This window comes from Marmota marmota, unplaced genomic scaffold (genome assembly GCF_001458135.2).
Source record: "Marmota marmota marmota unplaced genomic scaffold, marMar, whole genome shotgun sequence".
Classification (NCBI taxonomy): domain Eukaryota; kingdom Metazoa; phylum Chordata; class Mammalia; order Rodentia; family Sciuridae; genus Marmota; species Marmota marmota.
Window position 1 is genome coordinate 549329 of NW_025999928.1, and position 18615 is coordinate 567943.

At 33.5% G+C, this 18615-nt stretch overlaps 1 protein-coding gene across 2 annotated transcripts in view; it reads right to left on the reverse strand.

Moving 5' to 3' along the window:
- The window catches only part of Ubqln1 (ubiquilin 1), a 46720-nt gene that overhangs the window by 21453 nt on the left and 6652 nt on the right, over positions 1–18615 (reverse strand). For both annotated transcript variants that reach the window (XM_015506068.2, XM_015506067.2), the window contains exons 2-3: positions 3926–4077; positions 1463–1578 (exon numbers count right to left, since the gene is read on the reverse strand). In XM_015506068.2, coding sequence (XP_015361554.1) covers positions 1463–1578; positions 3926–4077 — 268 coding nt within the window. The remainder of the gene's footprint in view (positions 1–1462; positions 1579–3925; positions 4078–18615) is intronic.

The window sequence follows — 18615 nt, forward strand, 5'->3', positions numbered from 1 at the left end:
AAAGTATTGTGTCCAACTACAACAACAAAAAATATATTTAGAAAAAAAAGAGAGAGACTGATTTTAAAATGGTGTTTACTATATTTGAGAGGTCAGTAGCAATCTTATCAAGGAATTTTCTGTGACATGATGGGACAAAAAAATAAAAGTCAACTTAGTGAAGGGAAAATATACTCAAAAAAACAGAAAATGCCTTTTCTAAAGACAGCTGAGAAGGGAACCTACAGAGAGGATGGTAAGATTCAACAGCTTTACAGATAACAACCAGCAAAAAGAAAAGTTGAATATAGAAAAGAAAAAAAGAGTAATTGACCAAAAAAAAAGACAATGAGGTAAGAAGCTGGGGTAGGATTAAGACTAGAATTAATGGGATTAGGGAGCTTTGTAGCTTCAAACAAATTAATTAAAAGCCTCTCTAGCCTTCAATATTCTTGTCTATGAAGTAAGGAAAGATGACATAAATTTACCTTAACAACATCCTTCATAAGTATGAACACTAATTATATCCTAATCACTCTAGCGTTCATGTTAATAATTTTGCCATCTACTCCATGTTCGTACAAATATGTCAAAATACACTGTCATGTATAACTAAAAAGAACAAATAACAATAAATAATTTTGCCACCTAAAATTTACCTGCCTTAATCAAAGGAGACATTTAGCATAATACCTTTTTAAAATAAAAGCAACAATTTTTTTAAAAAAGTAAATATGAATATTCAAATTCATGCCATTCGCTAAAATCCTTCCATAGTATAACTGAATTGGCATAGTATAACTGAATTAATAAACTACTTACAGAAAGGATACAAAGTATGTTATGATCTTGATATGTGAAAATTGTGCATATAAAAAACAATGACATTTCAAGGTACTATACTAGACATACAATTTAAAGACTGAAAGAGGCTTTAAGTCATTCATCTATCTATTTCAACTTTTGTTAGCTTCAGAATATTTTTTACTTTTCACAGAACTCCAATTAAAAAAAAAAAAAAACGGATACAAGAAAAGTAGTTTTAGCTAATATAGAAGATCCTTAACTGCTGGGCTTGCTCTCAGGCCACAGTCCTTTTATGCATTCAGGACAGTTAGAAAGTAATTAATATAGTCTAATTCTTTCATTTTACAAATGAAAAAAATTATTGATCAACAACTGGCTAAACTTCCTAAGATGTAATTATGTAGTGGTCAGATCAGGAATACAAACACTACATCTTTCATTATGAAAGAGAACTGTGTCATTTATTGACGACTTATCAAATGCAAATATAAGCTAATCAAATACACTTGTATTCCCAACTTTTTCTTAACACCATCAATTATAGAAGAAAACTGCAGAAGGTTTTTAAAATTTGTTGTTAAAATTACTTAACATTTTATTCTGTCATTTATCTAAAGCTACCCTGGGAGGAAAAGGAGTTATTTGATTTCTACAAAAAATGACTAACACCACTTACCTAAACCAAAAGGGTTGCTAGTAGTAGAACCAGATGTTGAATTACTATTAGGAGCTGAAGAGGTGGTAACATTGTTTCCAGTGGTATTTGTTTGCTGAGCTGAATGGTCTTGAGGCCTAGAGAAAATAATTGAATCAAAATAAGCAGTAGAGCTAATTATTTTTAAAAGAACCTCTGATATCCCAATATCCAGAAACAAAGGGTAAATTCCAGATTCAAATTATCATAAAAATAACTAAGGACTAGGGGGAAAAAAAAAGCAGAAACATAGTAAAACCTTATAAAATACAAAATATACGCAATTGGCCCTCCTCTTTGAGTATGATATACACATAAATATTTGTGTGTGTGTGTGTATATATAATATATATATAATAAATATTTCATTACTTTCAAATATACTGATTACATCTTAAGAAAGGGAGAGAGGTTACACCTTACAGAAGATAATTGATGATTGGTCACATCTACAAAGCTAAACTATATAAGGAACTTTTTATCTATCCCCTTCTAATTCTACAGGGCTGGGGGCCAGTTTTACTTTGATCATTGAAATTTTTAAAACAAAAAAATAAGAAGAAAGAATTCATCAAAGCCGGGCACGGTGGCACACGCCTATAATCCTAGTGGCTTGGGAGACTGAGGAGGATGAGTTTGAAGCCAAGTCTCAGCAACTTGGCGAGACTTAGTAAGACCTTATCTCTAAATAAAATATAGAAAAGGGTTAAGAGTGTGGCTCAGTGGCTTTAAAACCTTAAAAAAAAAAAAAGATTCGCCAAAAAAGTTGAAAAGGTTGAGACAGAATTAACTTAAATCTATGGCTTCTTTTTGATTCCAAGATGTACAGTTTTTCATTTTAACTGTGAAAACAGTATCTTGACTTGCAACTACTTGTACAGTCAGGCATTAACTCTAATGCCTGCACACATGTCCCTCTGTAGTACTGAGTGACTGAGTAGACATAGCATACACATTGAGTTAGATTACCACATGGAGTGTCCTCAGAAATTTACACCATTAATTGTCACTGAAAGATATTATTATGTGTATATAGAGGAGCACATAACAGGAACAGGAGAAATAAATTTTTTCATTAGTAAAGGAAATAATTGTTATTGGTGGAACACCAGAATAAAAACTTGAATAGATATCAACAGCTGGAAGAAAATCCTGGAGAACACACCATAGTTCTCAAGAAATGTTGTACCATTGATGATCTTGACAGAACAGAATTTGATATCATAGGGAAAATATGGACAATGATGACTTGGTCAAAAGAGGATTCAGAAGACTTACAACCAATGTGAAGTAATTTTAGAAAGACTTTAACCAATTTATGTCATTTATATCTTTTTGTATGTACACAAGTGATATGATAAAATCCCATACCCAAATAAGTCAAAAGTCACTCTATTATGGTTTGGATGAGATGTCCCCCATGTGTCCTCTCACTTGTGAGACAATGCAAGAAGGTTTATACCAGTGTAACTCCACATCAAGTTCAACCAGAATAGCATCCGAATTAAAATAAGTTATACCATGTATGTATAATATGTCAAAATACACTCTACTGTCATAATATATATCTAAAAAAGACCAAATTTTTTAAAAGAGCTCAGTAAAATATAAACTTAAAACCTTAAAATCAGTGAATTAATCCCTTGATAGACATTAACTCGATGATGGTTCTGTAAGCAGACAGGGTGTGTGGCTAGAGGAGGTAGGTCATTAGAAGGTATGCCTATGGGATTAATACTTTGCCCCTGGTAAGCATTGTCTGTCTGTCTGTCCCTCTCTCTGCTTCCTGATGGCCATGTCCTGAGCCACTTTCCTCTTCTGCCATGATGTTCTGCCATACCTTGGGCTCTGAGCAATGGAGTCAGCTATCTACAGACTGAGACCTCTACAAACGTGAGCCCCAAATACACTTTTCTTCCTCTAAAATTGTTCTTGTAGGATCTTTTGATCACAGCAGTAAAAATTCAGATTAAAACACACTCCATCAGTAAAAGATAAAAAAATAAAATTGTGACAAGAAAATTCCAGCTTAATTAGGAGTATTCTGAGTGACACACAAAATAAAGGTCTCTCTTAAAAGCTGATGGTGCTCAATTTAATGAAATATGCTTACTAATTTGTATTTGCTAAGATACCCAAGATCTTTGTCTAAAAATTTCCCTAAAACAAAAATAACTAAAAATGTATTAACTTGCTTATTCTCCAATTCAAATAACTTAGATATGATGACTCAATACTGCTGAATCCTCTAAAGTATTAAATGATTATCTGACAATGTTTAAGTGCTACTGTTTTCTGAAACATTTTATCAACAGTAACAGAGAAAGGAATTTTAATATTTAAATATTAATGACAAGGAAAGCCCTTTAAAGTCAAGACTTTTTTTTAAAAGAGAAATATAAATATTTATTACAGTTTAAAGATATGTGTCTTCTAAAATCATACCTGTTTTGTGTTTTGATGACAAGGTGAACGGTAAGTCCATCATGAATTCCATGCTGACTCAAAGTATCTTGATCTTTTAAAATTTTTCCAGCAAATATCAACACAAGTTGGTCAGTATGTGATTTAAAACGTTTAGAGATTTCTTCCTTGAACTAAATAAGATAAAAATAAATATGTATTACAGGTGTTTATGAAACACCATCCAATTTAGTTTCTAAAAGTACCTCAAATTCAAACAATACAATAACACATCTTTTCTGTGTTAAATTACCACTTATCTCTAACAAAAATCTTATTTTGATGTACATATTTTATATTCTAACTTCTGCTAAAGTCTAACAGTTCATTGCTTCCAATATCCTTTTCTTTAAAGTCAATGGGACCAAATTTAGTTCAAGTCACAAATTACAAGTTTATAATAAGCTATTCCTCAGATTTCCACCTCCAGTTCTGCTCCTCTACTTCTAATTGCATACATGTACAGCCAACCTCATGGTCTATTATACCGACTATCCATAGTAATTTTTGCATTCAACAATTAACAAGTACTACTATGAAGAAACAAAATAAAAAGTAAAAATCTTTCCCTGAAAGTTAGTAGTCCATTGAGAATCAGTCAAGTACATTACAAAGTACAGAGGAACACAGAAGGCAATTAGACAAGGCTTTCCAGAAGTGAAAACCAAAAAGAGATTAGGAAGTATCCACGAAAACCTGGAGAGGATTATCTAAAAACATGCAAAAACAGGAGAGAAAAGAACCTGATAATAGAACGATAAGCTAATAAATCACCATTTCTCAGATTTTTACTAAAATCACTAGAACACTTAGGCTTACCCAACTGTTCAAATCAGGAAAACCTCACAATGGACCTAGGAATCTACATTAATAGACTGCCTCAAGGAATCAGTCCAAATTTTTAAAAAAGAATAACCCTCTTCAAATCACTCTATGTGACTGCCTTATAGCAGTGGAACTAAGACAGCACTACTGCTAAGGAGATTTTTTTGGAAATAAATGGGTCATAAAACAAACCTTGGAAATTTCAAGTAATTAAATCAAAAGTATAAGAATGCTATTATATTACAAATCGGTAACAGAAAATGGGTGACACACTGGGGAGTGATAATGACCAAATTATACTGTTATATCATGTGTATCTATAAATATAGAACAACGAAGCCCACAATTAAGTACTCCAATAAAAATAATGCATCAAAAATATATTAGTTGGGGTTGGGGATATGGCTCAAGCGGTATCGCGCTCGCCTGCATGCCTGTGGCGCGGGTTCGATCCTCAGCACCACATACAAACAAAGACGTTGTGTCTGCTGAAAACTAAAAAATAAATATTAAAAAATTCTCTCTTTCTCTAAATATATATATATATATATATATATATATATATATATATATGAATGAAAAATAACCCAGGAATGAAAAAGAGGAAGAGAGGAAGAAGAGAGAAAGGAGAAGGGGAAGAGGAGGAAGATGACTAAGAAGAAGAAATTCGTAATAAAAATTATTTTTAAAGTTCCCAAACAAATAAACCAAACATTTCTAAAAATGGGTCAAAAAGGAAACTTGAGAAGAAGTTAGGAAAATATTTTCAACTGAGCAAAAAAGAGGTAAAACTGTTGAAATTTGTGATATGCAGCTAAATCAACGATTTAGGAAATATATAATATTAAAGGCTGATATTTAAGAAGAAAGGTCACATTACACAGTAAATTGAGTTTCCATCTTTAGAAATCAAACAGCAAACTAACCCAAAGGATAAGAACAGAAATCAATAAAACAGATGTACAAGACAAAAACCTTTTTAAAATCTCAGTAAAACTGATGAAACCTCTAGCTAGCTTGATCAAGAAAAAATCAGAAGACATAAATTAACAAAATCAAAAACAACAGAAAGGAAGCAAGCCTCATAGACTTTAAAAGATAAGGAATACTACAGAAAAATATCAACAACTTGAATAAAATGTACCAATTTTTTTTGAAAGATGCAAACCAATCTACCAAAACACATTCAATCTTACAAAAACCAAAGAGAGAATCTTAAAATATTTCATGACACCAGTATTACCCTGATACCAAAACCAGTGAAAAGAGCATATAAGAAAATTACCAACCAATCTCTTTCTCTCAAACATAAATGCAGAAATCCTCCAGAGAATACTACTAAACCCAATCCAGTTATACAGAAACAAGAAAAAGTTTTAATGACCAAGTAGGATTAGCCTGAATATGTGAGGCTAAGTCAACATTTGGGGGGAAAATAAAATCAATGTTAATTCACTACATTAACAGACAAAACAAGAAGAAAAACCACACAATCATATTAATCAATGCTGAAAATCATTTGACAGAGTTCATTCAAGACAAAATTCTCCACAAATTAGGAATAAAAAAGAGGCCTACTGACCTGGAATAAAGTGCATCTACAAAAAAAAAAAAAAATCTGTGGTTAACATCTCAAGGGTGAACCAATACCTTTAAAATCTGGAATAAGGCATGATGTCCACTCTCCCAAGAAGAAACACAAGTTCAAAGCCAGCCTTAGCAACTTAGCAAGGCCCTAAGCAAATTAGTGAAACACTGTCTCGAAAACCAAAAGGGTTGGGGATGTATCTCAGAGGTAAAGCGCCCTGGGTTCAATCCCCAGTACAAAAAAAAAAAAAAAAAAAAAAAAAAAAAAGTGTACTTGATTCCTGAGAAAGGAAAAACTATGGAGATAGAAAAAGCATCAGGGATTGCTAGGGGTTAAAGAGAATAGGAAGAGTATATGTGTCATTTATACAGTTGTCAAATTTCACAGCATCTACATATACCAATACTGAACCTAATGTAAGCCATGGAGTTTGGGTAATGGTATCTATGAAGACTCACCAATTATAATGAATGTACTACTCTGAAGCATGATGCTGATGGTGGAGAAAGTTGGAGGAAAGGGGAAAGGATATGGTAACTATCTGTACTCTAAATTTTCCCATGAACCTAAAACTGCTTTAAGAAATAAAAAGTCTTCTTTTACCCCTAATTCATGCTAAAAAATAAATATTTTTGAGACAATTGGGAACTTTAAGGAGAGTACATAGTGATGAAATTAAGGCAAATGGTAACGCAGGATAATATATTGACAATCTTTTTTTTAAGAGTTCTTATCTTTCAGATAACATGCAATATATTAAGTGATAAGCTGATAAGAGTATTACAAAATAATAGGGAAAAGGGAAAAAGCCTTAAGGATAAGTAAGTAATCCTGAAACAACGACAGCTATGAGACTACCAAAGCTGGATGAAATAACTTACTATTATTATCTCTACTTTCTGAGTTTTTATTTTCTTTTTTTATGGTGCTGGGGATTAAACCCAAGGTCTCACGCTTAGTAAGTGTGAGACCCTACCACTGAGCTATATCTCAAGCCCAATTTCTGTATGTTTAAAATTATCCATAATAAAAAAGGAAAAAAAACTTAAAGACAGAGGAATAACAAGTAACCTGGAATTTTATATCCAACAAAATATCCCTCAGAATGAACTTGAAATATACCAAAAAAATGGAGAGAATCTGTTAGACACATTGAAAAGAGAGAAATTTGTCACCTAGCAGACATACACCACAGGAGATATTAGAGTATTCAGGGATAAGAAAATGATTCTAGATAAATGAATAAGAAGACAATTAAAAGCGTGTGTGTATGTGTATGTGTATGTATGTATATATATATAAAAATCTAAGTTAAAATTAATTTTATAAAGCCCTAGAAAGTCTTCTGTCCTGTGACAGGGAGGGAGAGACAGAAGAAAGGAAAATCTAAGAGGGTGTAAATGGAATTCTACTGCTCTACAGTCTGCATTATCTGAAAAGAGTAAGTATTTACTAATTTAGACATTTCATAAGTTAAGATTCATATGGTAATCTCCAGGATATAAAAACAGTATACATCTACCAACCTAAAAAGGAAGAAACTGAAATAATACAAAATACTCAATTCAAAGAAGAGAAAAAAGCATAGAATAGGTAGGAAAAATAAAAATCAAATGGTAAATGTAAACCGGAAGTATCAGTGACTACATAAGACTGTATGTGGAAAGATGGAACTGCCAGACTGGATTTTAGAACCAAACTTCATGATGCTTTTAAAAAGACAAATTTATAAAAGGTTGAAGTAAAAACAATGGATAGAGTCCATGCAAAAACTAACCAAAGAAAGCCAGCAAGGCTTATTCTAACAGACAAAGCAGACTTAACACAAAAGCAACCACTGCATGGCAACATTATAAACAAACAAGATGATTAAAAACTTTAATCACACTTCATATTATAGCCTCAAAATATATAAAACAAAAGTAAATGGAACTACAAAGAAAAACAGACAAATCCACTCAGGAGATTTTAACACATTTATCTCAGTAACTGACAGACTACAATGAGAAAAACTTACTAAGGATATAAAAGACATAAACATTAACAAATGATCTAACTGGCATAACTAGAATACTACACCCAACAACTACAGAATAAGCATTCTTTTGAAGTACTCTTACAAAATTAGATCATATGCTAAACCATAAAACAAATCAACATATTTCAAAGCATTAAAATCTTACCAAGTATGTATTCTGATCACATTAAAAACAGAACCAAAAAATGACTATAAATCAACAGTGTGATCCTACTGGAAAAGATTCTCTAAGTGAGACAATGGAAAGATCTAGCCATTAAAAAACAAAAAAGCACAATAAATTGCACTATTATTAACAGAGTAAAAGGTAATTCAGAGAAAAAAATATCTGGAATACAAATAAGCAACAGCTGAAATCCACATTTTATAAAGAACGTCTTTAAATCACCAAAAAGTGATCCAACTGAAAAAAATCAGAGACTGCAAAAGAAACATTATCAAAAAAGGGAAAATATAAAATACAGGAAAAGACGTTCTTTCTCTTTAATAGTCAGGTAAACTGAAAATTAAAACCAGCAACCCATCCACTAAGTGGTTCAAATTAAGAATATGACAGTGTTGCAGAGTATGTGAAGCAACTGGACTCTGCAGGTTGAATTAGTGTATTTTAGAAAATATCATATAATAGAAGCTGAAGATATGCTTACATTGTGACTCAACATTACATGTCCTCAGGTACACCAAAACCCACAAAGTTCAAACCAGGATTACTTATATTAGCCAAAAACTGAAAACAACTCAACTATCCCTCAATTGCAGAATAAATTATAGTATACTCATTTAATAGAAAAATGACAACAAATAAACTATAGCCATATGTCATCATGGATACCCAAATGCAGAATAAAAGAGGCTAATCAACAAATGAAAACCAATTGTGTGATCTCATAAAGCGGGAGGAGGGAGCAAAATTCATAGTGTCAAAAGTGAGAAGAGTGGTTACCTTTAGGAGGCGATTTTATATAAGAGATCACAAGGTGACGTTTTGGGAGTTGATAATATTCTACATTCTTGACCTCTGTGCTAATACATGGAGCTGTGCATTTATGATGTATGCATTCTTCTGTGCTACACTGTAATAAAAAGTTTTAAACGTTGACTCTGAAGCAGGAAGTCAAAATACAAGTACTCACTTGACCTGAGCAATTTCAAGTGATAAGGAAGAAATTAAAACATGCCTTGTCTTTGGCAAGTCATCTGAAAGGAACTGGAATGAAGAGGTCCTAGTTTTAGGCAGCAGACCACACTGGATAAGACATGAATAAAAGAAAATCACCCAAGAATCAAGAGATGACCATTCATGAGTACCACAGCACAGATGAGACTGAATATCCAAAACAGCAGCAACCACAGAAAATTGTGGAACATCAGTGAATAGTTCAGTTGAACCCTTTGACATAGTTCAAAAATCACTTTATTATGCAGCAAATCTGTTTTCTGACATAATGCACACATTATCTTCTTAAAAAAAAAAAAAAACTCAAGAAATCAAAGTCCTAAAAGACTAGAACTGAGAAATCACCCTTTCACAAAATTAGAGCTGCTGACAATTAAGGTCACTGAATACTAGGAGGATCCTCCAAACTCATAGGACTCTTGGATCTTAGAAACACCTTAGGCTTGAAATATGGACTAATGGCACTGTTGAAAGTCAGAAAATGTTAAAAATGGTGACAGGATAGAGCTATACTTATAGTACTATACAAAGGGCAACTATATAATCTGACTACTGTTCTTATACTGTTCTATACTTCTATACTTCAGTTCTTATAAAAAAATTTTCCAACAATCAATGTCAACTAATTTAGGTATTATAACCACTCCCAAAATAGAAGACTAATGCAATTTTGATGTGTTCTTAGAACATTATCCAAAATTTGGAACAAGCAAAAACCAAGAGATTAAGAATTTTATAAATTCTGCCATTATTCCATCTGAAACCTTAATATTATACAATACCAGACACTTTCCCAAATAAAATGTATTTTAAAAATTTTAATCCAAATATGACTGAGTAAAAAATGTTTTATTATCTAAATGGTGTTTGCAGAAAGGTCAAAAATTCAGCACATACTTAAAAAGATTCTTATATTTCTATTCTGCTCCCTAAAAAGGGAAAAGTAGATGGAAATAGCCAGTTTACACTGGCTTCAAAATTTCTAGAAATTTTCTCTCTAGCATTTGAACCTAACTTCCTGTTGTTTTATGTACTACATGCTTATCAGACAATAACAAAATAAAAACTGGAAGCTAACTAGTATTGACATTAATTTTAGAAAATCTCAAAGCTGCTTTAGACACTCCTCCTACCGAAATAAAAAAACTTATTTCAACAACCTATGCAAAATATTTTCACCTATTTAAAGAATAACTAAAACCATAAAGAATTTTTATCATTTCCATTAAACTGACTAGCTATTTAAGTTAAAGACTACAATGACCATCATTAACTCAAGATGAAAGATACATGATAGAATGGGCCTCTAAAGATCCATATTTCCTACAAATATGCATGTCCTACTCTGGGCTTGCAATGACAACTTATAATAACCAACAGAAAACTACTAGAATTTTCCTCAAAACAGCCACAAGAATCAAAATCCTAATGCACCTTAATAGGCAATTTAATGATTTGAAAACCAACCCAGCATGGCCAAAAACAATGTTCAATAGCTCCTCATTTTCCCAACATCATCCAAAAGTCAAGAGTTTCACATCGGTGGATTCTCTAGTTAACTGATGTTTACCCATATGAGCACCAAAATTGCTTTCCACCCTGAGGAATATAACTTTTTGATAATGAGGAATGACTGGAATGAATATAAACTGCTGTTCTGTAATACAATAACTGTTCAAACTCTCAATGTCCTATATCTGCTTTTTGTGCCAGACTATCAGCTCATCTTTAACAGCATACCTCCTCTCCATATTTGCTATTTTTAACTTGGGGAAGAAACAAACAAATAATCAAGGAAACCATACAATATACAATGCTGAAAGAATATGAGGTGCTACCATGAAACAAATTGCATTAAGATTATGATGCCAGCTTGCAGCTGTTCAAGGCCCACTTTTTTTTACTCTCTGTTCTTGATCATTTTGGGGAAGAAAATATGACACAAACTTAGTTCATGTGAAAGACAGAACACTCAAAGTGTTAGCATATCAGGAAAATGTTTTTGAGACATACAGACTTAAATTCCCAAATCCTGGTTTTGCCACCTTCTAGCTGTGTAATGAGGGAGATGTTATCTGTTTCTGAGCCTTGGTTTCCTCATCAGGAAAATAGAGATAGTATTTTTTCTGCAGGGTTAATGGCAAAATCAAGAGATGTATGTAACCTACCTGAGCAGAGTACTCATATTCTGGCAGACAAATATTACTGACCTAATTATGTGAGAATAAACTCTGAATTATAATCACTTTAAAAACCGGGTTGGGGCTAGGGGTACTGTTCAGCAGTAGACATCATGCTTACCATGTACCAGACCCTGGGTTCAATCCCCAGGACCAAAAAAGGACAGGGGAAGGTGTTAATGTGACTTTAAGTTAGCTAAAAGACTGTTATCCTTTACAAATACCCCACAATCCAAATTTGTCAAACAGTTTATCTGTGTTCCTCCCTATTAGTATCCTCAGGAAAAGAGAGAGAGAGAGAGAGAGAGAGAGAGAGAGAGAGAAATATCTTGCAATCTATCAATAAAAGTAAACTAGCTGGGCAGGATGGCCCTATAATCCTGGTGAAGTAAGAGGATTTCAAGTTCAATGCTAACGCCAGCAACTTGACAAGAACCTAAGCAACCTAGCAAGACCCTGTCTCAGAATAAAAAACAAAAAAGGCTGAGGATATGGCTCAGTAGTTAAGCCCTAGGTTTAATCCCAAGTACCAAAAAGTAAAATTTATTTAAACTTTGAAGATAAAACATACACATTAATTTCATTTCCTATAGAATCACAGAGTAATAGCATTTAACAAGAATTTTCCAAATAGTATGAATAATATACATCTCATATTCAAACATTTGCTAATTCAGTATTTTAACTGATAGGTCCTTGAGGAGTCTCTATTTTTAACCAGTTCCTTACTCAATATTGCTAGTATTACTTGGAAAAACCTCCAAGTTCAATAAACTTTCCATAAACAACAGTTATGTCAGTTTTCACTCTCCAAATATTTGATGTTTACCTTAAAGTTAGCAGCCTTATTAAAAACACTGCATAAAACCTTATACAAAATGTCAAGTATGAGAAACTATACTAAATACATAGATATATAAGATACCATCTTATAAAACTCAACATAGCCACGAATATTACAGTGCAATCTATAAAATGTTTTAAGTCTCTAATCCAAATCTGACAGAGAATAACAAAACTAAATGTCTCACTACTCACATGATGAAATACTCTAAAGCTTCCTTCTATTGCATAGTGTACATCAATTACTGATGAGCAAAAGGGTACTGAGGGAAAGACCAGTAGAGATAAAGTATATAAACTCTGAGCCAGGTACTTTATGCATATTATCTCTTGAAATCATTTAGTGAATCAAGAATGACACCACATTAAAACCACAGCCAATGAAGTTCAGAGGAGTTAAACTCAAAGTCAAATTTCTCAAATTCCAAGGTTCATGCTTCCTCCAAAATGCCAACCATCTTACAATCTACTTAAAATAAGTAATAAACATGGCAAAGCTCTTTTTCCCTTTCTCAAAATATCAATATGCAAATAAAACATGTAAACAAGTACTAAGTTAATTGCAAGGTAACACAAATAAAAAGTTAAAGAGAGTGTGGGTCCTGTTCCCACTTGCTTAACAGGAATAAATAAAAATTATGTGTGAATATAAAAAAAAAAAACCACCATTCCAGACAGAATTGCTTAAAAAAAAAAAAAAAAAGTTATCTCTCTCTCTTTTTTTTTAATGGTTATCTCTTTTTTCTGAATGGGCCTTTTAATTACACACTTTTCTACATCACTTGAATTTTTAAATATAGCTTTATTTATTTATTTATTTATTTATTTTTTATGTGGTGCCCAGGATCAAACACAGTACATGTATTAGGCAAGTGCTCTACCACTGAGCCACAACCCCAGCCCCACTTGAATTTATTCTAATATTATAATAGCATGTATAGTGTATTTATTTTTTCTTTGCACTCCAAATTTTTAAACATATAAGCTACAACCTTTGACAAAGTTGAAGAGAGCTTTAAAGGTTAAAAAAAAAAAAAATTAACAAAACCATTATACCCAAGTCTAGACCTCTGCATAGCAGCTACTTAGCCAGTAAACCAAGCAGTCTGTCAAAATGAATATTGGATTTTCAGATCAAGCATGTTCAACTGGTAAAAACTATAAACATATTCCAATTTTTTTTAAAAAATGCAAAATCTGTAACACTTCTAGTCCCAAGCATTCCAGTAAGAAATAATCAACTTGTATCTTTACTTTTAAAATGGGTTAATTAATAATACTCTAACCTAAGTTATTGTGAAATTAAAATTTTAAAAGAATGCATTATGCCTTGCTAAGCAACATTCACAATAGCCCAGAATGGGAAGAAAAGAGTGACATTTGAGAGAAAACACCAAAAAAGGCTAAAATGAATAAAAGGGAAAAGGTAAGAAGGGAGCAGAAAGTAGAATGGTGGTTTTCAGGGGTTGACAAGGAATGAAGAATGAGAAGTTATTGTTTAGTGAGTACAGAGTTTTAATTCTGAAAGATGAGAAGAGTTCAGTGGCGAGATAGTGGTTACAGTTGCAAAATAATATAGATTTCTTAATGCCACTGAACTGTACACTTGAAAATGATTAAGATGGTAAACTTGGAATGGAACCACCATTTGACCCAGTAATGCCACTCCTTGATATATACCAGAGGACTTAACATCAGCATAAACCAGGCATGGTGGCACACGCCTATAATCCCAGGAGCTTGGGAGGCTGAGGCAGGAAGAATCTGAGTTCAAAGCCAGTCTCAGCAATGTCAAGGCACTAAGCAACTCAGTTGAGACCTTGCCTTTAAATAAAATACAAAATAGGGCTGGGGATGTGGCTTAGTGGTTGAGTGTCCGAGTTCAATCAACAGACGAATGGATAATGAAAATGTGATATATATACATATATATATGCATGATGGAATATTACTCAGCCATGAAAAAGAATGGCTTTATGACATTTGCTGGTAAATGGATAGATATGGAGACTATTATCTGAAGTAAGCCAATTCCAAAAAACCAAAGGTCAAAAGTTCTGATGTGTGGATACTAACACACAACAAGGGAGTGGGAGGAATAGAAGTTCACTGGATTAGACAAAGGGGAAGGGAAGGAGGGGTAGGAATAAGAAAGACAATGGAATGAATCTGACCTAACTTTCCTATGTACATATATAAATATACCAGCAAATCTCCACACCATGTACAACTACAAGACCGGGATCTAATTAGAATAAGATGTACTCCACATTTGTATAATGTCAAAATATACGCTGTCAATGTATAAATAAAAAGAATTTACCAATGATTTGTACTTTAGTATTTAAGATTATATACATGAGAGATCAGGTATATATGGGTATATATACAAAAGTATGTATAAACTTCCTGTGTGTTGGTATACTATTTAGAACATAACCACCAGGAATAAATAAAAAGAATGGAATCTGTATATGGCAAAAAAAAAAAAAGACGATAAATTATATTTTGTGTATTTTGCCACAATGAAAAATACTTGCAATTCTACTAAGTGGCAACTAAAAAAATTACATATGTATGCACTGCTTTTCTATGGGCTGGATTATACATAAGTCACAGTAAAAATTTCCAGTGAGAAGAGTTTTGATGAACAGTGTGAGATCTAGAATAGTAAATTATAATGCCATGGCCAGTAAATTTTCCTATGTGGAGCTAGAGAGTAAATATTTTTCCACTCTCTGGGCCACATGATCTATTCTGAAAGGAATCATACTTAATACGTAGGCAAATAGCATGAAAGACATGGTCCACCACAGTTTGCTGACCTCTACCCTAAGGCAACCATGGAAGCAAATGCTCCTTAATTTGGGGAAATTTTGTGAGCCAGGTTAATACCAGTAGCTTTAAATCTACCAGGATGAGAATATTTACATCCTAAAAATTGGCAAACACTACAAATCAATGTTGCTTTCTCTGAAGAACTGGTTGGTAAACATTTACCAGCATACTGCTATGAGAAGAATTACATTTTTATATCCCCTATATATCTAAAATTTTATTAGTTATAATTCCATCTTTAAGGAAAATGAATATTACTCAAATCATTTTCTGTATCTATGATTTAGATCAGGATCTCTAAAGCCAAGAAAGGCTGTTCTAGAATAAAGCTCCAGACAAAGAGGAACAAGAAAGAACATCCTGAGGCAGTCAAGAATTGTGCTTGGAGGGTTCTGAGCTAAAGGACAGCAGTTTAAGATGAAACTTACAGAGAATTAAAGCCATGAGATTATGTACATGCTGCATACACTCAGTAAAGTTTCAATAACTCACAGTTATTATTAAAAACATACTGAGCCTAATGTTCTAGATTCATTCATAAATATTTGCTAAGTTCATACTATGTTCTAGGCTCTGGAAACACAATGTTAACAATCATAGTCCCCTTCCAGTAGAGAAGAAGCATTAATCACATAAATATATGTTTTTGAATTGTGATAAATTATGACAAAGAACGAGGTACTGTGAGAAAATATAACAAGGGATCCTAATGTAATCTGGCAATCAGGGATACTTCCTTAAGAAACTGACCTCTGTGCTGATATTTAAAGGATAAGTGGGATGTGGCAGAGTCAGAGGCATGCCATACAGCAAAAACAAATTGTACCCAAGTCCTGAAGCAGGGAAAAACCACAGTAACAGGTCAAAAAACCATGAAGTCAGTATGGTGAACCAGATGAGGAAGAAGAAGGGATCAGTAAAGAATGGAAAAGAGGCAAGAACCATCCCACAGGGCCTCATCACCACTTGATACATTCTATAATCAATGGAAACTCACTAGTTTTATGCAGAATGTCACATGATCTAATGAACAATTTTCAGAGATTACTTGGGAATGAATGAGGGAGAGTTACAGAAAAATTGGGAAACTGACAGTAGGTTACTATAGTTTCTAAGCAAGACAATGGCAGCTTAGTGGAGTCAGTCTTCAACTTATTAAATATAGCAATTTTTGTTCTTAGCACACCATTTAAAAAATTCAGAGCCCTACGTTTTTTGTATCTACTGATACTGACTATACTAGAAATCTTCTAAAAGTGAAAAATCCTCTGACATAGTAATTTAAAAATAATAAGCCTATCACATATTAATATAAATAAACTTCTGAAAAGTAGCTTATTTTCCTATTAAAGAGTGTGGGAGGCCAACCTTACGGGTGATTGAGTTACACTCCCCAGCTGGGTGCTGAGGCGCTCAGTCACAGAAATGGGTGTGTCTTGCTACAGCCCCATGGGTGAAGCTATGCTCACCTGTTCCTTTGTATTATAACCCCTTGCCCTGTTTAGAATAGAATCTTCCATGGAAGTGCCTTGTGTGTGTCCCCTCCTCTTACTGTGCCCTTGGGTGTGGCCTACCCAGGTGTCAGTCAACCTGCTGACAGTGGACATCATAAAGATAGACTCAGCCCCCTGAAACCTGACCCCTTGCCTCATTTGAATAGCTTCTCCTCAATAAAAGGGGTCAGCGCATGCTCTCGCTCTCTCTCTCTTTCTGCGGACCCTTAAGGTCAGAGAAGCCGTCACAGCAACCCCAAAGAAAAAGGTATTTGTGTCTCTTGTGTGGTTATTTCGTGCAGCCCAGTTAGCCCAGTTTAACTAGAGTGACCCCTGAGCCTTTTAGTCGCGAGAACAGAAACCCGGCAAAAGAGAGTAGCACCGTCTTAAATTTTTACAAATCACTTTAGTCTCATAAAAGATAACAGCTAAGTTTTCCTATCTGTTGCAATATCCGATATCTTAAAGCTTTAGGCAAAGCACATTGCTAATTGTTGTTTCTGTTTTGGCAGTACTGGGGATTGAACCCAAGAGCACTCTACCATTGAGCTATACCTCAGCTCTTTCTTTCACTAAGTTGCCAGAGCTGGTCTCAATCTTTCAACATTTCTGCCTCAGCTTCCTGAGCTACTGAGATTACAGGTGTGCACCAGAACAACCAGATCACTGCTCATTTTTGTGAGAATTAGACTGAAAAACACAAGTAACATCTTAGCACTATTAGGAAAATAGTTTTAGCTTCACAGTTTTCCTAAGAGTATTAAGGACTCCCAGACCACAATAACTACTGCTCAAGTAATAATAAAAGGCAAAGTAATTACAATGAGATGTCACCCCACAGCCACTAGGATGGCTATAATCAGAAAGACAGACAATAACAAGTATTACCAAGCATGTAGTAATTGGAATCCTCTTGCATTGCTGGTGGGAATGTAAAATGACACAGCCACTTGGGAAAAACAGTCTGGCAATTCCTCAAAAAGTTAAACAGAGATGGGCTAGGGCTGAGGCTGTAGCTCAGTGGTAGAGCACCTGCCTTACACGTATGAGGCACGGAGTTCAATCCTCAGCACCACATTAAAAAAAATAAAAAAGATATTGTGTCCATCTACATCTAAAAAAATATTAAATAAGAAAAAGTTAAACAGAGAGCAGCAATTCCACTCCTAGTATATACACAAGAAAAATGGAAACACATGCCCACACAAAAATTTATATATGAATTCATAGAAGCAATATTTATAATAGCCAATAAGTAGGGAAAAAATGTCCATCAAGTGATGAAAAAATAAAATATGGTAAGAATTCATACACTGAAACCCACTGGGCAATAAAAAGGAAACACTGACAGAATTTACAATGTGGATGAATCTTGAAAGTTTGTGTTAAAGAAACAAAGAAACCAATCACAAAAGGCTGCATGATTCAGTTTATAACAAACGTTCAAAACAGACAAATGTATAGACAAAAAATATATCAGCAGTCCCCTAGGGCTGGGAGGAAAAGGGTTGTGGAACTACAGTTGCTAAAGAGTTCAAGGTTTCTTTTGGACATAATAAAATGTTCTCAAATTGACTATGGTGATGATTGTTGTACAATCCTGTCAATGTCCTAAAAAATAATAAAAAAGTCAAATATTGACTTTAAAAGGGTGAACTGAATGGTATGTGAATCCTTCAATTATACTGTG